Here is a 22,307-nt window from a genome sequence, read left to right as displayed (position 1 = left end):
ATTGTTTGGATGAGGCAAGTTACAATAAAGTGCCGTCTGCAATTTCAGTCAAAAATGAACATTTTTCTCAGCCAACTTTAGTTATGTTGAGTTATTTCACTGTAAACAGTATGAAAACACTTATTTTTTTGTCTAAAAGGTGAAATTACTGAACCTACACACACAAGCCTGATATAATCAAAGCAATCTCACATGCTATTAATATTTTTTTTTTATTTAGTGACTAATTCTTATGAATTCGTACGAACTAATTCGTACAATTTAGTACGATTTGCTCATCACCCAATGACGGTTGGGGTTAGAGGTGAGGTTGGGTGCCACGTCTCCTTTTTAAAATCGTACATTTTCGTACACCTGAACTTGTACGAATTCATACGAATTAGCCACTAAACTGACAAAACATAAAACACTTACTTTTCTTCTTGAGATCAGGCTGGTTAAAATGCTCATTTTAAAAGAAAACTTCAGATGGCATTTACAGGTTTTTGCATTTGAACTCTTCAAATCTTTTCCATTGACCCAACTATGCCTTTAGAGAAAATTCTTAGCGTTTAGCCCTATATAAGTCTGACATTTTCTTCATAATGGCCATAAATAGGTCTTAAAAAGTCTCAAGCACTAATTTCTCAAATTATTTTTATTTGAGACCTTAATAAAGGAAGAATGTTCTTTAGATGAAAAATAAAACTATATTACTCTGCTTCACTGACTTATATAGAACTTCTTTTATTTATTTATGCCAAGTACATATAAGTAACTGTAATGAAATGAACTAAAGTGCTAAGTGCTAAATGTTTTTAAAGCTAAAGAGTAATTACAATATCTAGTTGCTTTGTAACTCATTAAACCGAACACCGATGACAATGTTCACTCAAAAAGAAGATTACTGCTGGTTGTTAAAACTATCTATTTAAAATGAGCTGAAACAACACAATTCTTGTCATTTCTTTGGCCAATTTATTTGCTTTATGTTCACTTAAATAAGTAAACCATTAAGTTTACTTAGGCGTTTTGTGTTGAAGCAATTCAACATGAAGCAATTGTGTTGATCCAACTAACTGTTTAGGGGGTTTGTAGTTCCCAGCATGCTTTATGTGGGATTGAATGTGGGAGAAATGTTGACAATAAAAGTAGTCTCTGGTGTTTAAAGTTAATAGAACTTTTATGAATAGACTTGTTAGAGTTTAATCTTCATATTAGTTTGAAGATTTATGAGATTTTCATATAATGCTTTGAGTTTCGAGATTACCACCTTGCAGAAGCAGCCATGCTTTGGGTGTTGGGAGCTTATTAGCAAAAATGCAGTTCATGGCTTTGCTCAGTGAGCAATAACTTTCCTTAAATTAGTTCTCAGATCAGTCTCAATCCACTGTATATGTGACTCATGAAATAGGCTTAAAATGGCTCTTTAAGTTCATTTAGGATAACTTCAAATAAAACTAAGAGACTTTGAAATGTATGACATATAATAGACATAGATGACATTATCAGACCTTTGAGTTCAAGTTGAATAAAAATACAGATGTATTTAAACTTTCATTTGATAAAATCACGTTAGACCAACTCAACTGCATTTAATTGTTAAATAGTTTTTTATTTTTTTATTTTTGGTTGGTGCTAAACAAATTTATTGGATGGAAATCCTGCACTCAATCAAATTGAGTTCATCCAAAGAGTTATTTTTTTTAAGTTATGTGGTTGTAAACAATTTACGTTGTAAACAATTTACAATTAACGTTCAACGTTAATTAACGTTGAACGTTGCTAAATTTAATTTGTTTGTTTAAATTCAACAGATATAAATTGTTTGCAACAATTTTGAAGAAATCCTTTTTTTCAGTGCAGGTTTATTATGTTAGTTTAACTTACTTTAATTAGTCTACTTTGATTCGTTTTTAATTAGTTTAACTTAATTTTTTAAGTCATCCAAGCTTGTTTTAAGTCAGTTTAATAAATATAACGTTAAAACAAGCTAATTTAATTTACCCTGAAGAAAAAAAAATGTAACATTGTATAAATATTATCACATTGAAATAGCATTATCTGTTAGCCGAGCACTTGTAGTCAAGTCAGTCTGTCGTGAGATCTCCCTTAATCTCTTTAGTCTGGCAGGAACATCAAGAGTTTTAATTAGCTGAGAGCTCTTTCTAAATGTGGACCCAGAGCCAAATATACACTATACAAACAGAGCAAGAATATCTCCAGAATAGCCTACAAATGATTAGTATTAAAGTACATTTTGACTGTGAGCCAATCAAATAGTAGACAATAAAATAAATAGAAGTAATATAAATATAAGGAAACATCACATTACACACCTTCAACTGTGCAAATTTAGAACAGGACCACGATTGGTTGACTGTGCGAGAAGGCTTCTGATTGGTCAATAAACAAGGGAAATGGGCTGTTCCTGCGAGGGAATTAATCGAGCTTCGAGAATTAATTGAAGCAGCTTGGAGTTCACACATCGGCAGCAACAGGATAAGGAGAGTCAAAGGATTAATCTGGATGGGATCGCCATGTTCAGCACCTTAAAAACGATTTTTTGGCCCAGAGCTGCAGTAGCGGTCGCACAGAGCCCTGGACCACCAGCTTCAACAACAACAACACCTCCGGTAAAGGTACGACCAGCTGGATTTAACACAGTTGACATACATTTCATTTCTCAATATTTCTCAGCTTGATTTATTGCATTGAAATAAAAGATTTTATATATATATATATATATATATATATATATATATATATATATATATATAAAAATGTTTAATAGAGCGGTTACATCGCATTGTGTAACTATTTTTGAAACCCACTGTGCAAATTTTCAGTACGTAAAATTCTGCAATATGAATAAGCAATGTGGATTTAAAGGTGTAATGTTAGTAACCAGGGTGCAAATTATACACATCAGAGGGCCAACTTTTTCGGTAATGTTATTAGGTGTAATACATGCTTCAGTGAATCAAATTAAATGATTAATTAATTTATCAATGCAAAATATTTACTGTGGGTACAAACTTTACATTTAGCCTATGTAGAAACAGAAAAAATGTGAACACCATGTCTATCAGCTTAGATTAATAGACACGATTATACATTTACAATGGTATAATCCATTATACTGTTGGCGTGTTCATGTGTATATCTATTATTTAATTAGTAATATTAGTATTTAAGATGCAGATCAATGCAAACTATTTCTTACTATTTAGAGGACTGGCCCCCCATACGTGTTGTTTTCACGTCCTTCAAGGGAATTGAGCATTAATTGGGGGTCAGTCCCCCCCAAACCTCCCTGTAATTCAAATGTTAGTAACTAATAAAATGTTTATTATTTGTTATTATTTGTGGTATAATATTACTGTTAAATGAGAACAGTCCAAGTTTTTTTTTTATTTGATACATTTGTTGGGATCATACTGATTAAGTACTGTGAAAAAAATATATATAATAAATGAATACAGCAGGTATAGCATAAGTTTGATTAGGTTTGATCACTTAAAGAAAAGCAAAGATTATTGGGGTATATTTCAAAATATCATATCTAATTCAGTCTGCTATTATTTTTTTTCTATTATTTGTGAAATTTGCTAGCATTTTCCGAGTGGAAATTGTTTCTACAGTATTTGTTTTTAATGTGGATAGACAAATCTAATCTAAATTAGCCATTAGTATTTAAATAGCTGATGATTACTTACTAAAAACAAACATTTTATGGTTAAAACGATGTTGTTTTTTACTTAATGCTATAAAATTAGGGATTTTGTTTATTTTTTTTACACAGTTTTGTTGGGATCAAATTAATGAACTAGTCTGAGAGTCAACTGAACAGTATTTGAAGCATTAAAACATGACTGACACTAATAACTCAAATGCCATACATTTAATATTTATTAAGTTGACACTTAGAGATGATGAGGTGAATCGCATTCATTTAGCTAACATGCTAAATGTCATCTTAATTAATTTCTATGTTGATTTATTATTAAACACTCAAAAACCACTTGGTTTTAATTAGCTCTATATTTAGTTTTTTATATATATATATATATATATATATATATATATATTTTTTTTTTTTTTTTTTTTTTTTTTTTTTCCTGTTCAAACTACTTTTTGAAGTAATTGAAACAACACAATTCTTATGTTTTGTGGGACAAATTTTATGTTCAATCTACTTAAATTTGTAACAAATATTTACTTAATTAATTTAACTTTAATCCCCGCATTTTTACAGTCTACACTTTCTGCTTTTGCTTATTTCTCATTCAAGAAATCTCAATACAGTATGTGCAATAAAAAGGAAACTTGTGTAAATTTCAATCTGAAGTCTTGGGGGGAAAAAAAGATGCTTATAGACATTGACTTACAGTTATCGTTCATTTTTAATATACTCTAATACAGTGTTTCTCAACCACATTCCTGGAGGACCACCAGCTCTGCACATTTTTCACGTCTCCTTAACCAAACTGAACCAAACTCCTTAACCAGAGACTGAATGACCTGTAATGGCTGTGACAGACAAAAGAGACATCCGAAACATACAAAGCTGCTGGTCCTCCAGGAACGTGGTTGGGAACGCTGCTCTAATAAACTATCTGTCAGCACTAGGCTGTTGAAGATCTGCAGAAATGCCCACAAATTAAAGATATGCTCTTTGTCAAGACAGCAGGAGTTAACACTGTTTTAGCAGGAGGAAAAGCCAGAGCCAAAAAAAGATGAAGAAAAGAAAGAAGAGAAAAAAGAAGAGCAAAAGCCCACTGGTGAGTCTTCAAGATGCTCTATTAGGGGAATTTATTGTAACATTTAAATTTTGCTGAGGCACTTTATTAATATTAAAGAGCATGTCATGAATAACATTTAACCCGATGCTATTAGGATCAGCAAAAACCCTGCACATTAGTTGCTAATAATCACATATATTATTTTTCTGATAATTATAATAATTGCTTACATTTATATAGCGCTTTTCTAGACTCTCAAAGCACTTTACACATTGGGTGGAATCTCTTCATCCACCACCATTCTGTAGCATCCACCTGGATGACGCGACGGCAGCCATATTGCGCCAGACCGCATAACACACCAGCTGATTGGTGGAGAGGAGACAGAGTGATGAAGCCAATTATGAAATGGGGAGGGTTAGGAGGCCATGATGGACAGAGGCCAGTGGGCAGATTTGACCAGGATGCCGGGGTTAAACCCTTACTCTTTTTCGAAGGACATCCTGGGATTTTTCATGACCCCAGAGAGTTGGGATCTAGGTTTAATGTCTCATCTGAAAGCAGTAGAGTCCCCTTCACTATACTGGGGCGTTAGGACCCACACAGACTGAACACCACCGAACACCGCCTCACTAACACCATTTCCGGCAGCAACCTAGCTTTCCCATGTCATCTCCCATCCAGGTACTGACCTGGCCCAGCTCTGCTTAGCTTCAGTGGCCGACCATGTGAGAGTTGCAGAGAGCTAGCGGCCAGTTAGGTGACTAAGGCAGGAGTAGGAACATAAAATATCTCAAAAACATGCAATTCTGACCTATTTTTAAGAAACTGCTCCAGCGTCTGCACCAGCTCCTGCTCCAGGATCTGCACCAGCTCCTGCCCCAGCTCCTGCTCCAGGATCTGCACCAGCTCCTGCCCCAGCGTCTGCACCAGCTCCTGCTCCAGCGTCTGCACCAGCTCCTGCCCCAGCGTCTGCACCAGCTCCTGCCCCAGCATCTGCACCAGCTCCAGCATCTGCACCAGCTCCAGACCCTCCTAAACCAGCAGATCCAGCTAATCCTGGAGCAGAAACTGCTGGGTAAGAGTTTAACCTGTAAATACCCTCTATGTTTAATAATAGTGTAATAAAGTTACTGCCCACCTGGCCATCTGGAAGGAGGCAGAGAACCTATGAACCTATGAATGATTTTAATAATGTAAAAATTAAACAAACAGATGGCAGCTTTTCACAGTGTCTGCCGCCAAATTGAAAGCAAAAATAAAACAAAGTGTCCAGGCCTGGTCCTCTCTTCCACTGTTGCCTCTCCTTCTTTTATCATCCAGAGCTCCTTCGCAGGACTCGAGTATGGTGCGTGATACAGGTGCTTCTGATTATCACTCAAGCACCGGCCTCACTTTGTTCCCACGGCTCAAGACACAAATAGTATTACTTCTTCTTATTTATTAGTAGCAGTACAGGTAGAGAGTAGCAGCATTTAAAACGAAAGTAATGTTTAAAGACTCTGTGTGAAATCCAATTTTACAATATTTATTTTGTTAGCGGACATTGTTATTTTTTAGGTGAACAATTAATGTGTGCAAGTTAATCCACTGGGGGAAAAATGTTTGTTTTGGTAATCTTCAATAAAAGTCTGACCATTTGCTTTTGTGTTTGAAGGGCGGCCCTACTGTTTGACGCTTCAGCAACAATATTCTTAAGCACTAGTTAATATTCTGTTTCAGTAGGGAGTATGGCTGCATCCGAAATTGCCTACTACTCAGTAGTAACTGCATTTGAATTTAAATATACTACTTGGCCGTTCGAAAAGTACTTTCTATGTATGAATGTGAGCAATATGAATAGAACTAGATGTTCTACATCCGCCATTTTGTCATGATCACGTGACCTACCATCATCGGGTTGTGTCACTTTACTACCATTCTCTCGTAGTGCACCATGAAATAGCGTAGCGTGCATCAAATTCAGAATCTTGCTGGAAGTAGTAAGTCATAAGGGTACTTCTTGCATACTTTTTTTTTTTTAAATAAAAGTCTCAGAAACTTCTGGTTCATGCGCACTTTATTACGAATTGACTAATTAAGCAAGGCCAAACAACTGTCATGTACATTATTCCGCTTATTACACAAACTTGCCACAAAATAAACAATTAACCAAAATATACTGACTTGTAGATGATTTAGACATGATTACATTGAGCTGTAATATTTTACTAACTCATTCATAAAGCTTGCAGATAGAAAAAAGCTGAATTCAAAGCAATAACTTATTTATCACAAGATGGCGCAGAACTATTAAGAACAGTGGCGCGAAAGAAAGACAAGCACACACTTTCAAAAATTGCTGGGTTTCACACAATTCCTTCATATCATCCCAACACAAATCGATTAGGTTAACTTAATCGTTTTTACAAATTTAGGTGGATTGAACATAAAACTAATTAAGTTGCCAAAAAAAAAAACATAAGAGTTGCATTGTTTCAACTCATGAATAAGTAGTTTAAACAAGGAGCAAAAGTCATTTTTTGAGTGTTCAGCGGTCCCTAGATAATCTCTCTTTTGGGTGCTACCACTGGTGCCTTTAATAGTGCACAATGTTTCGTCGACATTATGGGGTTTGTTGGGGAGAAAACTTGCAAACATACACCACAGCACTTCAGAGTCACACACTGCTGATTGAAGATTTATGTCAATTTGGCAAGCTGAACGCATTCCACGGCATGGAAGAGATTGATTGACAATGGTCTACAGCCAATCAAAACGCAAAACACAATGTGCTAATCAGGACGCAGAACACAATGCGCTGAAAAAAAAAAAAAGCATGTAAAATTGCACAAAAAAAAAATCTGCAAAACTGCAGGACCACGAAATGGGAACCACTTTATGGCGAGGGACCACTGTATAAATGTATATGTAAAAATATACTCACCAATGGTCAAAATAGTACGAAGTACCCAGTTGACTCTGTGCTTTTACTTCTGGTGGTTATCTGGAAATAACACACCTTGGAATTTCATGATTGACTAATCAGAATAAAGTATTCCAGAACGCAGTGCAATAATAAAAGGAAACTTACTCTTTAACATGTATTACATTTATAGTCTGTGTTATATTTGAACATATTCTCTGTATTTTAGCAACTATAAATAAATAAGAAAACGTTAGAAAAAGTATACATGGATGGATGGATCGTTTTTATTGATGATAGATAGATAGATAGATAGATAGATAGATAGATAGATAGATAGATAGATAGATAGATAGATAGATAGATAGATAGATAGAGTTTCGAAGATAGATAGATAGATAGATAGATAGATAAATAGATAGATAGATGTTGTAAAATGCGGCTTTGATATCTGAGGAAGAGATCTTTATCCTGTATTTACACAGCAGGTTTTTCTTTGTTTATGTCCATCTTTGACTCAGTGATGTTCAGCGTGACCCTAAATACTGCTGAAAGGAGATTAGGAGATCTGCAGCATTTGTGACTTAAGAAGATCATGGGAACGTGCTCACGTGTAAACAGGAGTTTCTGTTTTTTTCTGTTTTCAGTACATATCAGAGCCTGTATTGATTTCAGCAAACCATAACTAAGCAGTCATCATTTTACAGTAACAATTCTGACGATGTAATGATGATACTAGTGTAAGACTAAATTTAGCTCTATATATGTGCTAATTTTAGCTAACTGCAACAAACAACACAGGATCAGCTTTCCAGGAACAATTAGAACTTGAGGTTTACCAACACAATCTCACGGCAACTCGTAACTTTTTGATTTTGTGGCTAATTCGTATGAATTCGTACGACCTAATTCAAACAATTTAGTACGACTTGCTCATCCTCCAATGACGGTTGGGTTTATTAGGGGTGGGGTTAGGTGCCACGCCTCCTTTTTAAAATCGTACAATTTCGTACGACTGAACTCGTACGAATTTGTACAAATTAGCCACTAAACTGGCAAAATGTAAAATACTTACGCTTTCTCGTGAGATCAGGCTGGGTTTACAGTATTATGGTGTGCAAAATGAAAGTCCCTACTGGGAAAGAGGACTAATTCAATGAATTAAAGCAATTATTTGACACAAATGCAAAGGAGTTGCTTTAAATAAAAAGAATATAAATACAGGTACAGGTTTATACTATGTAGTCTTGAGCATAAACGAAGTGTGGCGTTAGTTCAGCAGCTGAACTTTCTCAGAAATTAGATAAAGACTTAGGCTGTGAGCTCTGGAATGCAGATAAGATTTGTTGTTGTGTGCAAGATTTGGCTTCCCTCTATAAGATTAACACATTCTCTGTTTAAACCAGGGCATACTGTAAGTAGTGTTATATAACCTCACAACTTTAATAATATCACTGCAAATTATTTAACCTATTTATAAATAAAATCAAGCTAGCATGTTAGTAGTGTTTCTTTTTTATCACATTACCTGCTGTTTCGATCTTGTTTTAACATGTGGCCAGCATGGATTAGCAGGTTGTTAGCAAATGTATCATCCTGGATGTTCTTCAAATTCATGGTTAGTTACTAACATGGCTAATCAACTTACAATATTTCTACTATAAATTAACATGATGGTAGAGTGTTAACACTGTGCTAGCAATAATTAGCATGTTTTTTTACACTAACATGAGTTAGCATGTTGCTAGCAAATGGACCATTTTGAATGTTACCAGCATGTTCTTCAAATTTAACATGGTAAATTACTAACTTGGATACGTGACTTATAATGTTCATACTATTAATTAACAGGTTAGTAGTGTGTTTTAAAACGGTGCTAGCAATTATTAGCATGTTTTTACATGGTTAACATGGATTAGCATGTTGCTAGCAAATTTACCATTTTAAATGTTATCAGCATGTTCTTCAAATTCTAACATGGTTAGTTAACAACCTGTCTAAGCTAATTGCAATGTTTCTACTATGAATTAACATGTTGGTAGTGTGTTTTACAACTTTTTTTAGCATTAATTTGCATGTTTTTTTTTACATAGTTAACATGAATTACCATATTGCTAGTAAATTTTGCATTTTGGATGCTATACCAGCATGTTTTTTTAAATTCTAACATGGTTAGTTACTAGCACTGCTAAGTGATCTACAATGTTTCTATTATGGATTAACATGTTGGTAGTTGGTTAGAATTAACAGGGATGTTTTTTGTACACAAATCACATGAATTAGCATGTTGCTAGCAAATTTTGCATTTTGGATGTTATCAGCATGGTAAGTTACTAACATGGCTAAGTGACTTACAATGTTTCTACTATGTTGGTAGCATGTTGGTAGTGTGTTTTAACAATGTGCTAGCATTAATTAGAATGTTTTTTACATGGTTAAAATGAATTAGCATGTTTTTAGCATGTTTGGCAAAACAGATCTAAGCCAAATACATTAACTTTGGCATACTCAATTACATGCTTAAACTTTTTTGAGCATTTTTATGACTGACATGACATAATCCCATTATTTTGATAAATGAAAAACATAGGATGAATGCAGTTCAATTAGGACACTCCTCTTTGGTCATCTCAATAGCAAAAAGTGTCCCAATTCACCTGAATTTACCCTTTAATGATCACTGACATTCGTGATTTTCTGGAAAAATACGAGACATGCTGTATAAACACATCTAAAATTACAGATAGCTTTTTTATTTAAAAAAAGAGCTTTTTCTCTTCAGGTTTAGAACAGGAAACAGCATATATCAGGAAAATGTAATCAACATAAGCTATTACCACAGCCACCATTACCAATACTACAAAGTCTAATAAAATGACTGCTATTGATTACATAATCATTAACCTTATATTTGCCATCTCTTTTTTCATGTAGTGAAGATGGACCCCCTTCACCTCCAACTCCACCAGTCGTCTACTACAGATACACTGACGACCAACTGCGGGACATCGTCAAGAAAATGCGGGAGAGGACAGAGCTTTATAAAGATAAAATCGTCGACCCATACGCCTCGTCCCCAGAGCGCACACCACCCGTCAGTGAGTGATTGTTTATTTCTTCATCTTTTTCTGTTTTTAGATTATTGGAGTACCTCAGTGCTTATTCTGGGCCCTGTCTTGATTTCAAGCTGCATTCACCACTACGAGCGATCGTTCATTTCAACCCTTTTTAACGCAAAGTGAGCGACTTCTGGAGACCCCCGTCTACATGAACGACAGCGACTGTTGGCAAGTCTGTCTTCAGACTGAAAGACGGGGGCAAAACATAAAGGGGCGTAATTTGTAAGTTAGAGAGGGGTAACCTGTAGTTATCGATATCCTATTGAGCCATGCGAGATGAACAAGATGTTGTTGGCAAAATGACAGAAATATTTACCAGAGAAAATTTTCACCACATGCTTTAGTGAGATTTCTCCAAATTTATCCACAACCAATTAATTTGATATATTATTATATTCATTCACTTAGCCATGCATCTTGTTGATTTCTTTATTCGTTTTGTCATAACAGTTTGCCTACTCAGCATCACTTCCTGTGGTTGCAAATAACAGTACAATGGTGAGTGTGTCAACTTTGAAAGTCTCCGCAACTTGCAGCTGTACGTTACAAAATGATTTGGGGTTAGGGTTAGGGAAGGTGTAGATGTTAATAACTGTGATGGTTGGGTTAAGGGTTGGTGTAGATGGAGACATTAATCACTATAATGGTTGGGTTAAGGGTTGGTGTAGGTCTAGACATTAATCACTATGATGGTTGGGTTTCGGTTTGGGTTGGTGTAGACATTAATCACTATGATGGTTGGGTTTCGGTTTGGGTTGGTGTAGACATTAATTAATATGATGGTTGGGTTTAGGTTTGGGTTAAGTGTAGACATTAATTAATATGATGGTTGGGTTAAGGGTTGGGTTAGGTGTAGACATTAATTAATATGATGGTTGGGTTAAGGGTTGGTGTAGGTGTAGACATTAATTAAGATGATGGTTTGGTTTAGGTTTGGGTTAGGTGTAGACATTAATAAAGATGATGGTTTGGTTTAGGTTTGGGTTAGGTGTAGACATTAATTATTATGATGGTTGGGTTAAGGATCGGTGTAGGTTTAGACATTAATCACTATGATGGTTGGGTTTAGGCTTAGGTTTTTTGTTAGGTGTAGACAAAAATAACGATGATGGTTGCGTTTAGAGTTGTGGTAGGTAGGGTGCAGACGTTAATAACTGTGAAGGTTGGGTCTAGGTGTGGAGTAGGTGTAGACATTAATAACTGATATACACATCTTGCCAACAACATAGTTTTAAATCATGGTTCTCTATAGCTTCAAGTTAAGCCTCTAACGTACTACAAGTTACGCACCATCACGTTACACCCCTGTTCCGACCTTGATAATGTCTAAAGCAAAGAGTCACTCTTCATTTGTATAAAGCTGAAGGATTCTCAACATTGTCGCGTCACTCGACATGCCCACCTTTGTGCCAACGGTCGCTGTCGCTCGTGTAAACGGAGGTCGCTGGAAGTTGCTCGCTCTACGTTGAAATGCAAGGTCGCTTGTCGATTTGCCGATGCTAGTCACTCGTAGTGTGAATGCAGAATCCTTATATACGCTTCTTTTGGGCTCAAAATCAGAAATGAATAGCAAGCTTATGAATCAAAATCAAAACTGTGCTTATACAAATGAAATGTAAATCATTTCACTAATTATAAAACATAAACAAATAACGTTTAATACCATGGTTGATTTTCATAAGCGTTTAATGAAGTGCGCATCTCTGATTCTGAAGATTCGGTTTATAAATCAATCTGCTTTATATTTTAGGAGTTTCTTAAGCGTTATAAAAATAAACCTGACTCAGATTTCCTTAATACACAGCACCAGTTTACCGAAAGGAAGACTGGATCAGAAAACAAGAAGAGGAAAGAATAAAACGAGAAGAGGCTGAGCAGAAGAAAAAAGAGGATGACGCCAAGAGAGCTGCAGCGAAGAAGGAAAAGGAGGAGAAAGAAAAGAAGGAGAAAGAGGAAAAACTGAAAGCAGAGAAAGAGGCAGCTGATAAAGAGGCAGCTGAGGCCATGTTCCCTAAAATCAAATGCACATGTATAGACACCCTTCTCAAACCATTCGAAGACAAAATGGACTCGTATTTGGGTGCAACTATTGACCCTTTTACAGGTAGGACATTAGGAAAAAAATCACAGAAAAAATGCCAATGAAACAATTTGCTCATACTGACTGGTGTATATGTTTGGTCTTTTAACAGATCGGAGGTATATTAAATGGCTGAGCGTCGTCACAGTGGCGTTTAACTATAATGTTTGGTTGGCCACGGCACGCTTGTGTTTTCCCTACCACACTCCTGCCACCATTCCCTTCTGGATCCTATTCGATTTCCTGGCAGACCTGGTGAACGTCATCGACATCACTATGTTTCAGCCGCGGCTTCAGTTTGTGAAAGCAGGAGACATTATAGTGAGTGCTTTTTTCAACACAGGCTCATGAAAAATGTCTGAAAATGTAGCCCTATATACATTTCTGGAGTTGGTGAATTATGTAGGCAGAAGTCTGTATGGCTGCATTTCGTCTTTAAAATGAACACTACGCTGTTCCTTTTCATGCTTACCAGCTGACCGCTTATCTTCGTATGAACAACTTTCCCATTGGTACCAATTTATCTAGTTAGCTCGCTAAGTACATTGGCGGACTTGAGACAGAGCGAGAAGTTCACCATGATGATGGGGTTCGAGTTCAGCGAAGAACAATTCCACAAAGCAGGTAAAACACAAACAAGCCAAAAAAAAAAAAAAGAAGTAAATGACAGTGAGAATGTGGTAAAATCTGAAAATGTGGTAAAAATCACATGAGGGCTTTTTTTTTTGCTTTTAAAAACTGTCAGTTGGGTTTATGGAAGTGGGTGGGCGCTGGTCAATCGGTGCTTTTGAAAACACTATTGGTTAGGTTTGGGGAGGGAGGAGGGTGGTTCAGTCAGCCAGTCAGTCAGTCAACAGTAGCCTCTGGCAGGCGCGAATGGCAATCGCGAGAGAAATCTGAGATCTGAAAAAGCTTACACATCGACATCTAGTGGATTCGCTAAAACAAATACTGCTAAAAAAATGTAGCTCCTAGGACATATTTGGCACTCTCCAGAAATGTATATGGCAGTACATATTTAGAATAGAGACTCATACTTTTTTTAAGGTTTTACTAAAAAGAAACCCTGCACATTTATTTCTTCAGAAAGACAGAGTACAGACAAAACAGAACTACAGAGAATCTGCCAGATTCCAGGTGTGTGAAAATTGTATTGAATAAATATGTATTGTTTATAAATTAATATCTGCATAGTTTATAAAATAAATCTAATTTTCTATAAATATCTTAAATATAATTTTATGTGTATGTGTATATTAAATAGTATTTTTATTTCATTTGACAGAATATATTATGAAAATATTATTATATTTTACAACATTATATATATATATATATATATATATATATATATATATATATATATATATATATATATATATATATATATAAATATAAACATTTTTAGTACATTTATTCTTCCTTATGTCCTTGATTTTCATGTATTGTGTAACTAAGCCTTGCATAAAGTGCATATATTTTTGTGATTTAATGTTTGATTAATGTTGATCATATTTTCTCTCAACAGACAGACCTGATAAGCATCATACCGTTTGACTTGCTGTGTTTCCAGTTTGGATTTACCTCATTCTTTAGGCTAAACCGATTTATGCGGGTTAGTTCTGCAGCCAAAACTGTTATTGTAATATATGTTTGTGTGTGTGTGTATACTGTTACCAATTTCAGATATATGTGTGTGTGTGTGTGTGTCTGAGTGTGTATTATAAGTGTTACATAAACATTTATAATTTGTATTTATAAAATATATTAGTATGTATTTTATTAAATTTATTATTATGTAATTAAGTGTTGATTTATATATTAAATATGTAGACTTGGTATATAATTATAATAATTTCAGTACTAACATTTATTTTAGTTTTCTTTTTTATATTTTGTTTTTGGCTTTATCTGAATACACTTCAACTTTAGCTAATAGTACTAAAACAACTAATAGTTCCCATTAACTGTTTTTTGATGCACTGTGCAATTGTATAACACATCTTCACTCTTCTATTTAGTATCAATCATTTTTTGAGTTCAGTGATCGTCTGGAAAGCATCATGGCTAAGGCGTATATCTGGAGGTATGTTTGCATATGTGTAGTTTATATATATATATATAAGCCACCAGCTGGGCATTATTATTATTATTAAGTCTGTTTATCATTGTAGCATCACATCTTAACTTAACCAGCTAGGAATTTTGAGATATTACTTGTGAATAAGAGTGTGCTAGGCAAATGGCAGGGGTTTGGGGTGATTAAATCCATATCTTTAATATTAATCTTGGTCTTTTTATTTGGCAGAGTTGGCCGCACTACTGGATATCTGCTCTACTGTCTTCATATCAACTCCTGCCTCTATTATGTGGCATCAGAATATGAGGGTCTGGGCAGCAGTAGGTGGACATATGATGGACTAGGAAATGCGTATGGATTCACTTATTTAATACTCATTAATTCAGAAATAATTTAATTTTTTTACAGTTGAAGTCAGAATTATTAGCCCGTCTTTGATTTTTTTTTCTTTTTTAAAATATTTCCCAAAAGATGTTAAACAAAGCAAGCAAATTTTCACAGTATGTCTGATAATATTTTTCTCTTCTGAAGAAAGTCTTATTTGTTTTATTTCGGCTAGAATAAAAGCAGTTTTTAATTTTTAAAAAATAGTTTAAGGTCAAAATTATTAGCCCCTTTAAGCTGTTTTTTCTGATAGTTTACAGAACAAATCATTATACAATAAGTTGCCTAATTACCCTAACCTGCCTAGTTAACCTAATTAACTAATAGTTAATAGTTAAGCCTTTAAATGTCACTTTAAACTGTATAGAAGTGTCTTGAAAAATATCTAGTAAAATATTATGTACTGTCATCATGACAAAGATAAAATAAATCAGTTATTAGAAATGAGTTATTAAAACTATTATGTCTAGAAATGTGTTGAAAAAAATAGTATCACCTTTAAGCAGAAATTGGGGAAAAATAAACAGGGGGGCAAATAATTCTGACTTCAACTGTACATACAGCAGGGAAAGTAAGTATTGAACAAATTATTATTATTATTTTATTTTATTTTTTTAATTTAGAATAACATTCCTAAAGAAGCTGTCGACATGAAATTGAACCAGATTTAGGTAAAAACCCAAACACAAACTAAAAAAATACAACAAAACAAACAAATAAAAAATGAGTTATGTAATAACTATGAATGACACAAAGAGTGAGTGCTGAATTACAGAAATTTGTTTAATTCTTTATATAAAGACATTTTTGGTGATGGCAGCTTGAAGACGCGTCTTATATGGAGAATAGAGTGTAAACATCTTGATGGTTCTGTGGGTCTCGTCTATCAAATCTGATCTTTATTTTGTATTTTATATTGGATTCAGGTGATTGGTTAGGCCATTCTACAGCTTTATTTTCTTTCTCTGAAAGCATTTGAGAGTTTTCTTGGTTGTGATTTGGATCATCGTCTTGCTGAAATGTCCACTCTGGTTTCATCTTTATCATCTTGTTAATGTAGATGTTGGACTGAAGAAGCTAATATTTATTTACAATGAGGAAGGGCAGAGGGTTGCTGAAGAACTACTGAGAGATTTCAGCTGCTGTCTGAGCTTTTACTGTCTACACCTTCCTTTCTTCATGTGTTCTATACTTATCCCTGTGTGATTTCATTTTATTACGCATAACTCAATTTGTAAACTAATCAGATTTGTTTTCTTTGCATTAATTAATTTCTTTGAACGTTACCAACATCCGGGGAAAATTTCAAGTCAACGGCACCTTTAGAAATATGTTTTCTGAGAAAAATGGTGACATGTTCAATACTTATTTTCCCTGCTTTATGTATGATGGATACACACACAGACACACAATACACATACACACAGTATTACGGATAGGATATTAGATAGGTATGTTTTTTTATATGTATCTAAATTGTGCACTGCATTAGACATCTTTTTTTACTTTAATTGCTTTAATTGTTCTAATTTGAAAGTGGTAAAAATGAATGGTAAATTCTTCCAAATGATTAAAAGTAAATATTTTTTGCATTGTTATCATTTTCAGTAGAGCTATTGAAAATTAAATAAAATGTAATACACTATTTAATTCAAAATTATATGCTATTGCATTTCTATAAATAAACATTGTACTAATTTGATAATATTACTTCTCTTAAGATATCTGCGCTGTTATTACTTCGCCACTCGTACCCTGATCACTATCGGAGGTCTGCCGGAGCCCCATACGCTCTTCGAGATCGTCTTCCAGCTCGTCAACTTCTTTACTGGAGTCTTTGTCTTCTCCAGCCTGATTGGACAGGTAAACAGAAAATATGGCACATAACTTCACATCGCTGAAAGTTGCTTACCATGCTCTGAATCCGTGTGCATTCAGATGCGAGACGTCATTGGAGCAGCTACGGCAGGTCAAACGTACTTCAGAGCATCTATGGATTCTTGCGTGGCGTATATGAACACCTACACCATTCCCAAACTGGTCCAGAGCAGAGTTCGCACCTGGTATAACTACACCTGGGACTCCCAGGGCATGCTGGGTAAGAGATTAGTGTAAAGTAGAAAGACTCAAGTGACTAATTGGGTAATGATAGTAGCTTATACAGAAACTTACTGTATGTAGATAGCAAATTATCTGGATCATCTGCAAAAATCTTAAATGCCCCACAGATGAATCGGAGTTATTAGACAAGATGCCGCTGGTGATGAGAACAGCAATCGCTGTGGATATCAACCTCGCTACTTTCCAGAAGATTGACCTTTTCAAGGTATGACAGTCTTTCGGCTTAGTCCCTTATTAAACTCATATAAATGTGTTCAGCTAATGTTGAAGATCTCTACAGTGGAAGCTTATTTCTGATGCAGAAAAAAAAAATAGTTGTGGCATATTATATTGAAATTCTGACAGCTCAAAAACAAGATAACTCAATTTAGATATCATCTTTATCATCATTTTCATCTGCTTATCTGGGGTCAGGTCGCGGGGTCAGCAGTCTTAAGGCTGATTTATACTTCTGCGTCAAACGCCGGCGTATGCTTCGGTGCTGATGCATAGCCATTCGCCGTGGCCGTCGGCGTCGCTGACGTGCACCTCTCAAAAAATGTAACTACACATCGCAACGACACGTAGCGCAAGCTCTGTGATTGGTCGTCTTGGTAACGCTGACGAGTCTGGGGGGGACCGAGAGCCGCATGAATGGTGCAAGCCTGATGGAGCGATTGTTTACAAGTGTGGAGTCCCGTGAAGGAGCTCCGGATGGAAAGTTTTGTTTTGTGTTTACCTCATAGTTAAAGTTGTTGCACGCCCGCCGGTTCCTGCCTCAAAATGAGCGAGTTTGGGACACTTGTACATCCCGGAAGTGTTCAGGAAAAGCAAAACAGCAGCGAAGAAACTCGCCACAGAGGAACATTTACACCTCACTGCCAACTAGTGTTTCAGAAGTGTTAATGCAGACCAACAGAGACAGCGCGCAAAAGTATAAATGCACAGCTACGCGCGTTGCATGCGCCATGGGTTACGCCGGTCACCTGACGCAGAAGTATAAACCAGGCTTTAGGAGAGAACCCCAGACTTACCTCTCCCCAGATACTTCTTCCAGCTCCTCCCTGGGGGGATCCCGAGGCGTTCCCAGGCCATAGTCCCTCTAGCATGTCCTGGGTCTTCCCCGAGGCCTCCTCCCGGTGGGACATGCCTGGAACACCTCCTTAGGTAGGCGTCCAGGAGGCATCCGAAACAGATGCCCGAGCCACCTCAGCTGACTTTTCTCAATGTGGAGGAGCAACGGCTCTACTCTGAGCTCCTCCCGGGTGACAGATCTCCTCACCCTGTCTATAAGGGTGCACCCTGCCACCTTACGAAGGAAACTCATTTCAGCCGCTTCTATCGGAGATCTTGTCCTTTCGGTATTGACCAAAGCAGAAAGTAGATTGACCGGTAAATTGAGAGCTTTGCCTTTCGGCTCAGCTCCTTCTTTACCACAGTGGACGAGTACATCGGCCGCATCACTGCTGCTGATTCACTGATCCACCTGTCTATCTCACACTCCATCCTTCCCTCACTCGTGAACAAAACCCAGAGATACTTGAACTCCTCCACCTGGGGTAAGGACTTTCCTCCAACCTGGAGATGGCAAACCACCTTTTTCCGGTGGAGCACCATGGCCTCGGACTTGAAGGTGCTGATTCTCATCCTGATTCTCAATTTTGATATATAAAGGTATAAACTCTACATTTCAAGATGTGTACTCAGAATTCCAAAAGTTAAAATTCAAAGTTCTAAGATAAGGTAAATTTAAAATATCAAGATGTAAAATCAGAATTCAGAGAGCAGAAATGTGAAGTAAAAATGTAAACTCTAAAAAAAAATCTAAATTCCAATATTAAAACCCAGAAATCCAAATGAAAAAAGTGACAGTTACGATATAAAGAAAAATGTAGAGGGTACAATCTAAATTCTGAGATGTAAACTTTTGGGTGCAGCTGTCCGTTCCTCTTTTGTGTTTTATGAGCTCTAACATGTAGACTGTAAATCTCAAAGAAAAAAAGTCACAATTCTAAAACTTAAACTCTAAATTCTTAGAGTCAATTAAAGTCATTTTTCCAAGATGCAAGACATGGCCTGAGATGTCTGAGGAAATAAAAATATGTGAAATCTGAAACTCTAAACCCTTTTATTTTATTTTTCTAGGGTTGTGACAACCAGATGCTTGTGGACATGTTACTGCGTCTGAAATCCATTGTGTACCTACCTGGAGACTTTGTGTGCAAGAAGGTTAGAAACATCAGAAATAATCATGATAAAACAAAGATTCAAACAATTACCATGAGCAACTGTTCCATGGCTTCACACAGGGAGACATTGGGAGAGAAATGTACATCATCAAGGCTGGAGAAGTGCAGGTCATCGGTGGACCGGATAACAAGATTGTGTTTGTGACTCTGAAAGCAGGCTGTGTGTTCGGGGAGATCAGGTACTGGACAGAGAATCTCACATTTGTGAACAGTCATGTGAATTATACAACTGCTTATTTCCTTAATAAATCCATCCATCTGTCTCTTTCTTCTGAATAAATCCAGCCATCATCCATCCATCTTAATATATCCATCCATATTAACTACCATTCTCTCCATCTATCATCTGTCTATCTTTTTTCTTAATATGTCCATCCAGCATCCACTGTCTGTCTGTCTGTCTGTCTGTCTGTCTGTCTGTCTATCTATCTATCTACTTAATAAATTCATCCATCCATCCATTTTATCCATCCATCCATCCATCCATCCATCCATCCATCTATCTATCTATCTATCTATCTATCTATCTATCTATCTATCTATCTATCTATCTATCTATCTATCTATCTATCTATCTATCTATCTATCTATCTATCTATCAACTACCAATAAAACCATCCATCCATCCATGTATACTTTTTCTTAATAAATCCATCCATCATCTATCGTTCAATCTATCGTTCAATCTATCTATCTATCCATCTACTTAATAAATTCATCCATACATCCATCTATTCATCTACTAAATAAATTCATCCATCCATCCATTTTATCCATCCATCCATCCATCCATCCATCTACTAAGTAAATTCATCCATCCATCCATCTATCTATCTATCTATCTATCTATCTATCTATCTATCTATCTATCTATCTATCTATCTATCTATCTATCTATCTATCTATCTATCTATCTATCTATCTATCTATCTATCTATCAACTATCAATAAAACCATCCATCCATCCATGTATACTTTTTCTTAATAAATCCATCCATCATCTATCGTTCAATCTATCGTTCAATCTATCGTTCAATCTATCGTTCAATCTATCGTTCAATCAATCTATCTATCTATCTATCTATCTATCTATCTATCTATCTATCTATCTATCTATCTATCTATCTATCTATCTATCTATCTATCTATCTATCTCTTTTTTTAATAAATCCATCATCATCCACCTTTCTATCCATCTATCATTTTATCCATCTATCGTTCTATCCATCTATCTTTTTTTTTTCTATTTAACAATAATGTCAATGATAAATTGCCCACAAGCATGGCACTACAACAACAGAACTGTCTTTTTTTTTCAGTCTCTTACAGTCGGCAAAAGATGGCGGAAACAGAAGAACTGCAAACGTTGCTGCTCATGGATTTGCCAACCTCTTCGTGCTGGATAAGAAAGATCTCAATGACATCCTGATCCATTACCCAGAGTCTCAAAAAGTCCTGGCCAAGAAAGGACGGTGAGGTCAACTAGAACCATTCAAGAACTTATTTTATTGTGCTGAGTCTACAATAATGGCTGATTGATGCTCCTCAGGAAACTGATGAAGGCCAAAGGCAAAGCTGCTCCTACAAAGGATGAAGGAGAGAAGAAGAAGGGATTGGCTTTGTTTGGACCCAAACCTCCCACTCCCAAAATGTTGCGTGCTTTTGGAGGATTCGGGAAAGGAGGTTTGCTGGACAAGCTGAAGGTGTGTGTTGATCTGTTCAGGGGTTTAATGGTAAAGCAGGATGGGTCTGCCTGTGGATTGGCTGCAGGTTTGGACTGTGGAAACTTTGAACAAATTAAAACAGCAATGAAGAGATCTGAAGTAATGCCCTTTCTCTATCCTGCAGGCTCAAGCAGCGGAAAAAAAGAATTAAAGAGATCTATCAGTCCATTCATCTGCCAGTCCATCCATCCACCATTACATAATCCATCAATTGCTCTATCTATATATCCATACATCAATCCATCAATCCATCCATCTATCTATCTATCTATCTATCTATCTATCTATCTATCTATCTATCTATCTATCTATCTATCTATCTATCTATCTATCTATCTATCTATCTATCTATCTGTCTGTCTGTCTGTCTGTCTGTCTGTCTGTCTGTCTGTCTATCTATCTGTCTATCTGTCTATCTATCTATCTGTCTATCTATCTGTCTATCTATCTCTCTGTCTGTCTGTCTATGCTTTCATCCATCCATATCATCCATCAGTCCTTCACTTCATTTTATATACCATACATGACATCTTCCATCCATCCATCCGATCCATTTCATCCTCCGTCTACCCATCAACTACATTATTCACCCATAATACCCAGTAATTATGATATTTTTTTATCCTTCCATCTATGAATAACATTTATTTTTCCATCCTTTCATTTCATCCATCCATCCATCCATTACACCATCCATCAATGACATTCTTTTATCTATCTATCCATCATCTATCTATCTATCTATCTGACTCAGATCTACAGAAATGTGAATAAAACTGACTGAGAGAAACTTCAATTTGCACATTTTACCTTGTTTTCCATTTACATTAAGCTATTATATTCTAGCAGCATCTTGATGAATGAGTTTTCTGGCCTTTGTATGCTGTAAATATGTCAATGTTTTTCATAAAAATAAACATTCAGTACACACCATCTCGTTCT

General features: G+C 35.8%; 1 protein-coding gene across 6 annotated transcripts; it reads left to right on the top strand.

The window, feature by feature from the left end:
* Nucleotides 1–883: 883 nt before the first annotated feature.
* Nucleotides 884–22,300, top strand: cngb3.1 (cyclic nucleotide gated channel subunit beta 3, tandem duplicate 1). 6 transcript variants are annotated; one of them, XM_009297555.5, is made up of 18 exons: nt 884–2,621; nt 4,691–4,763; nt 5,550–5,802; nt 10,564–10,727; nt 12,553–12,852; nt 12,941–13,149; nt 13,915–13,965; nt 14,357–14,443; nt 14,850–14,914; nt 15,137–15,259; nt 17,014–17,155; nt 17,231–17,390; nt 17,521–17,618; nt 19,538–19,621; nt 19,702–19,820; nt 20,961–21,113; nt 21,191–21,344; nt 21,490–22,300. In XM_009297555.5, the coding sequence occupies exons 1-18, from the start codon at nt 2,520–2,522 to the stop codon at nt 21,514–21,516; spliced, it is 2,364 nt and encodes a 787-aa protein (XP_009295830.3). In that variant the 5' UTR covers nt 884–2,519; the 3' UTR covers nt 21,517–22,300. The 6 variants fall into 6 exon arrangements, with proteins under 6 accessions (XP_009295830.3, XP_068075500.2, XP_073797041.1 ...); XM_073940940.1 differs by having other exon boundaries at nt 1,616–2,621; nt 4,694–4,763; XM_073940942.1 differs by having other exon boundaries at nt 2,456–2,621; nt 4,691–4,799; nt 5,426–5,802.
* The last annotated feature ends 7 nt before the right edge of the window (nt 22,301–22,307 follow it).

The sequence above is a fragment of the Danio rerio genome, chromosome 24 (genome assembly GCF_049306965.1).
Source record: "Danio rerio strain Tuebingen ecotype United States chromosome 24, GRCz12tu, whole genome shotgun sequence".
Lineage (NCBI taxonomy): Eukaryota > Metazoa > Chordata > Actinopteri > Cypriniformes > Danionidae > Danio > Danio rerio.
The sequence above is the reverse complement of the archived record's forward strand: the minus strand, read 5'-3'. Positions and strand labels throughout refer to the sequence as shown.

Bases quoted from the DNA above. Each gene is read 5' to 3' on its own strand.
- cngb3.1 (XM_068219399.2), top strand. From the start codon at position 2,520: ATGTTCAGCACCTTAAAAACGATTTTTTGGCCCAGAGCTGCAGTAGCG. The intron at 10,728-12,552 runs GTGAGTGATTGT...CTTAATACACAG, and splicing joins AGAGCGCACACCACCCGTCA to CACCAGTTTACCGAAAGGAA. The intron at 15,260-17,013 runs GTATGGATTCAC...ACTTCTCTTAAG, and splicing joins TATGATGGACTAGGAAATGC to ATATCTGCGCTGTTATTACT.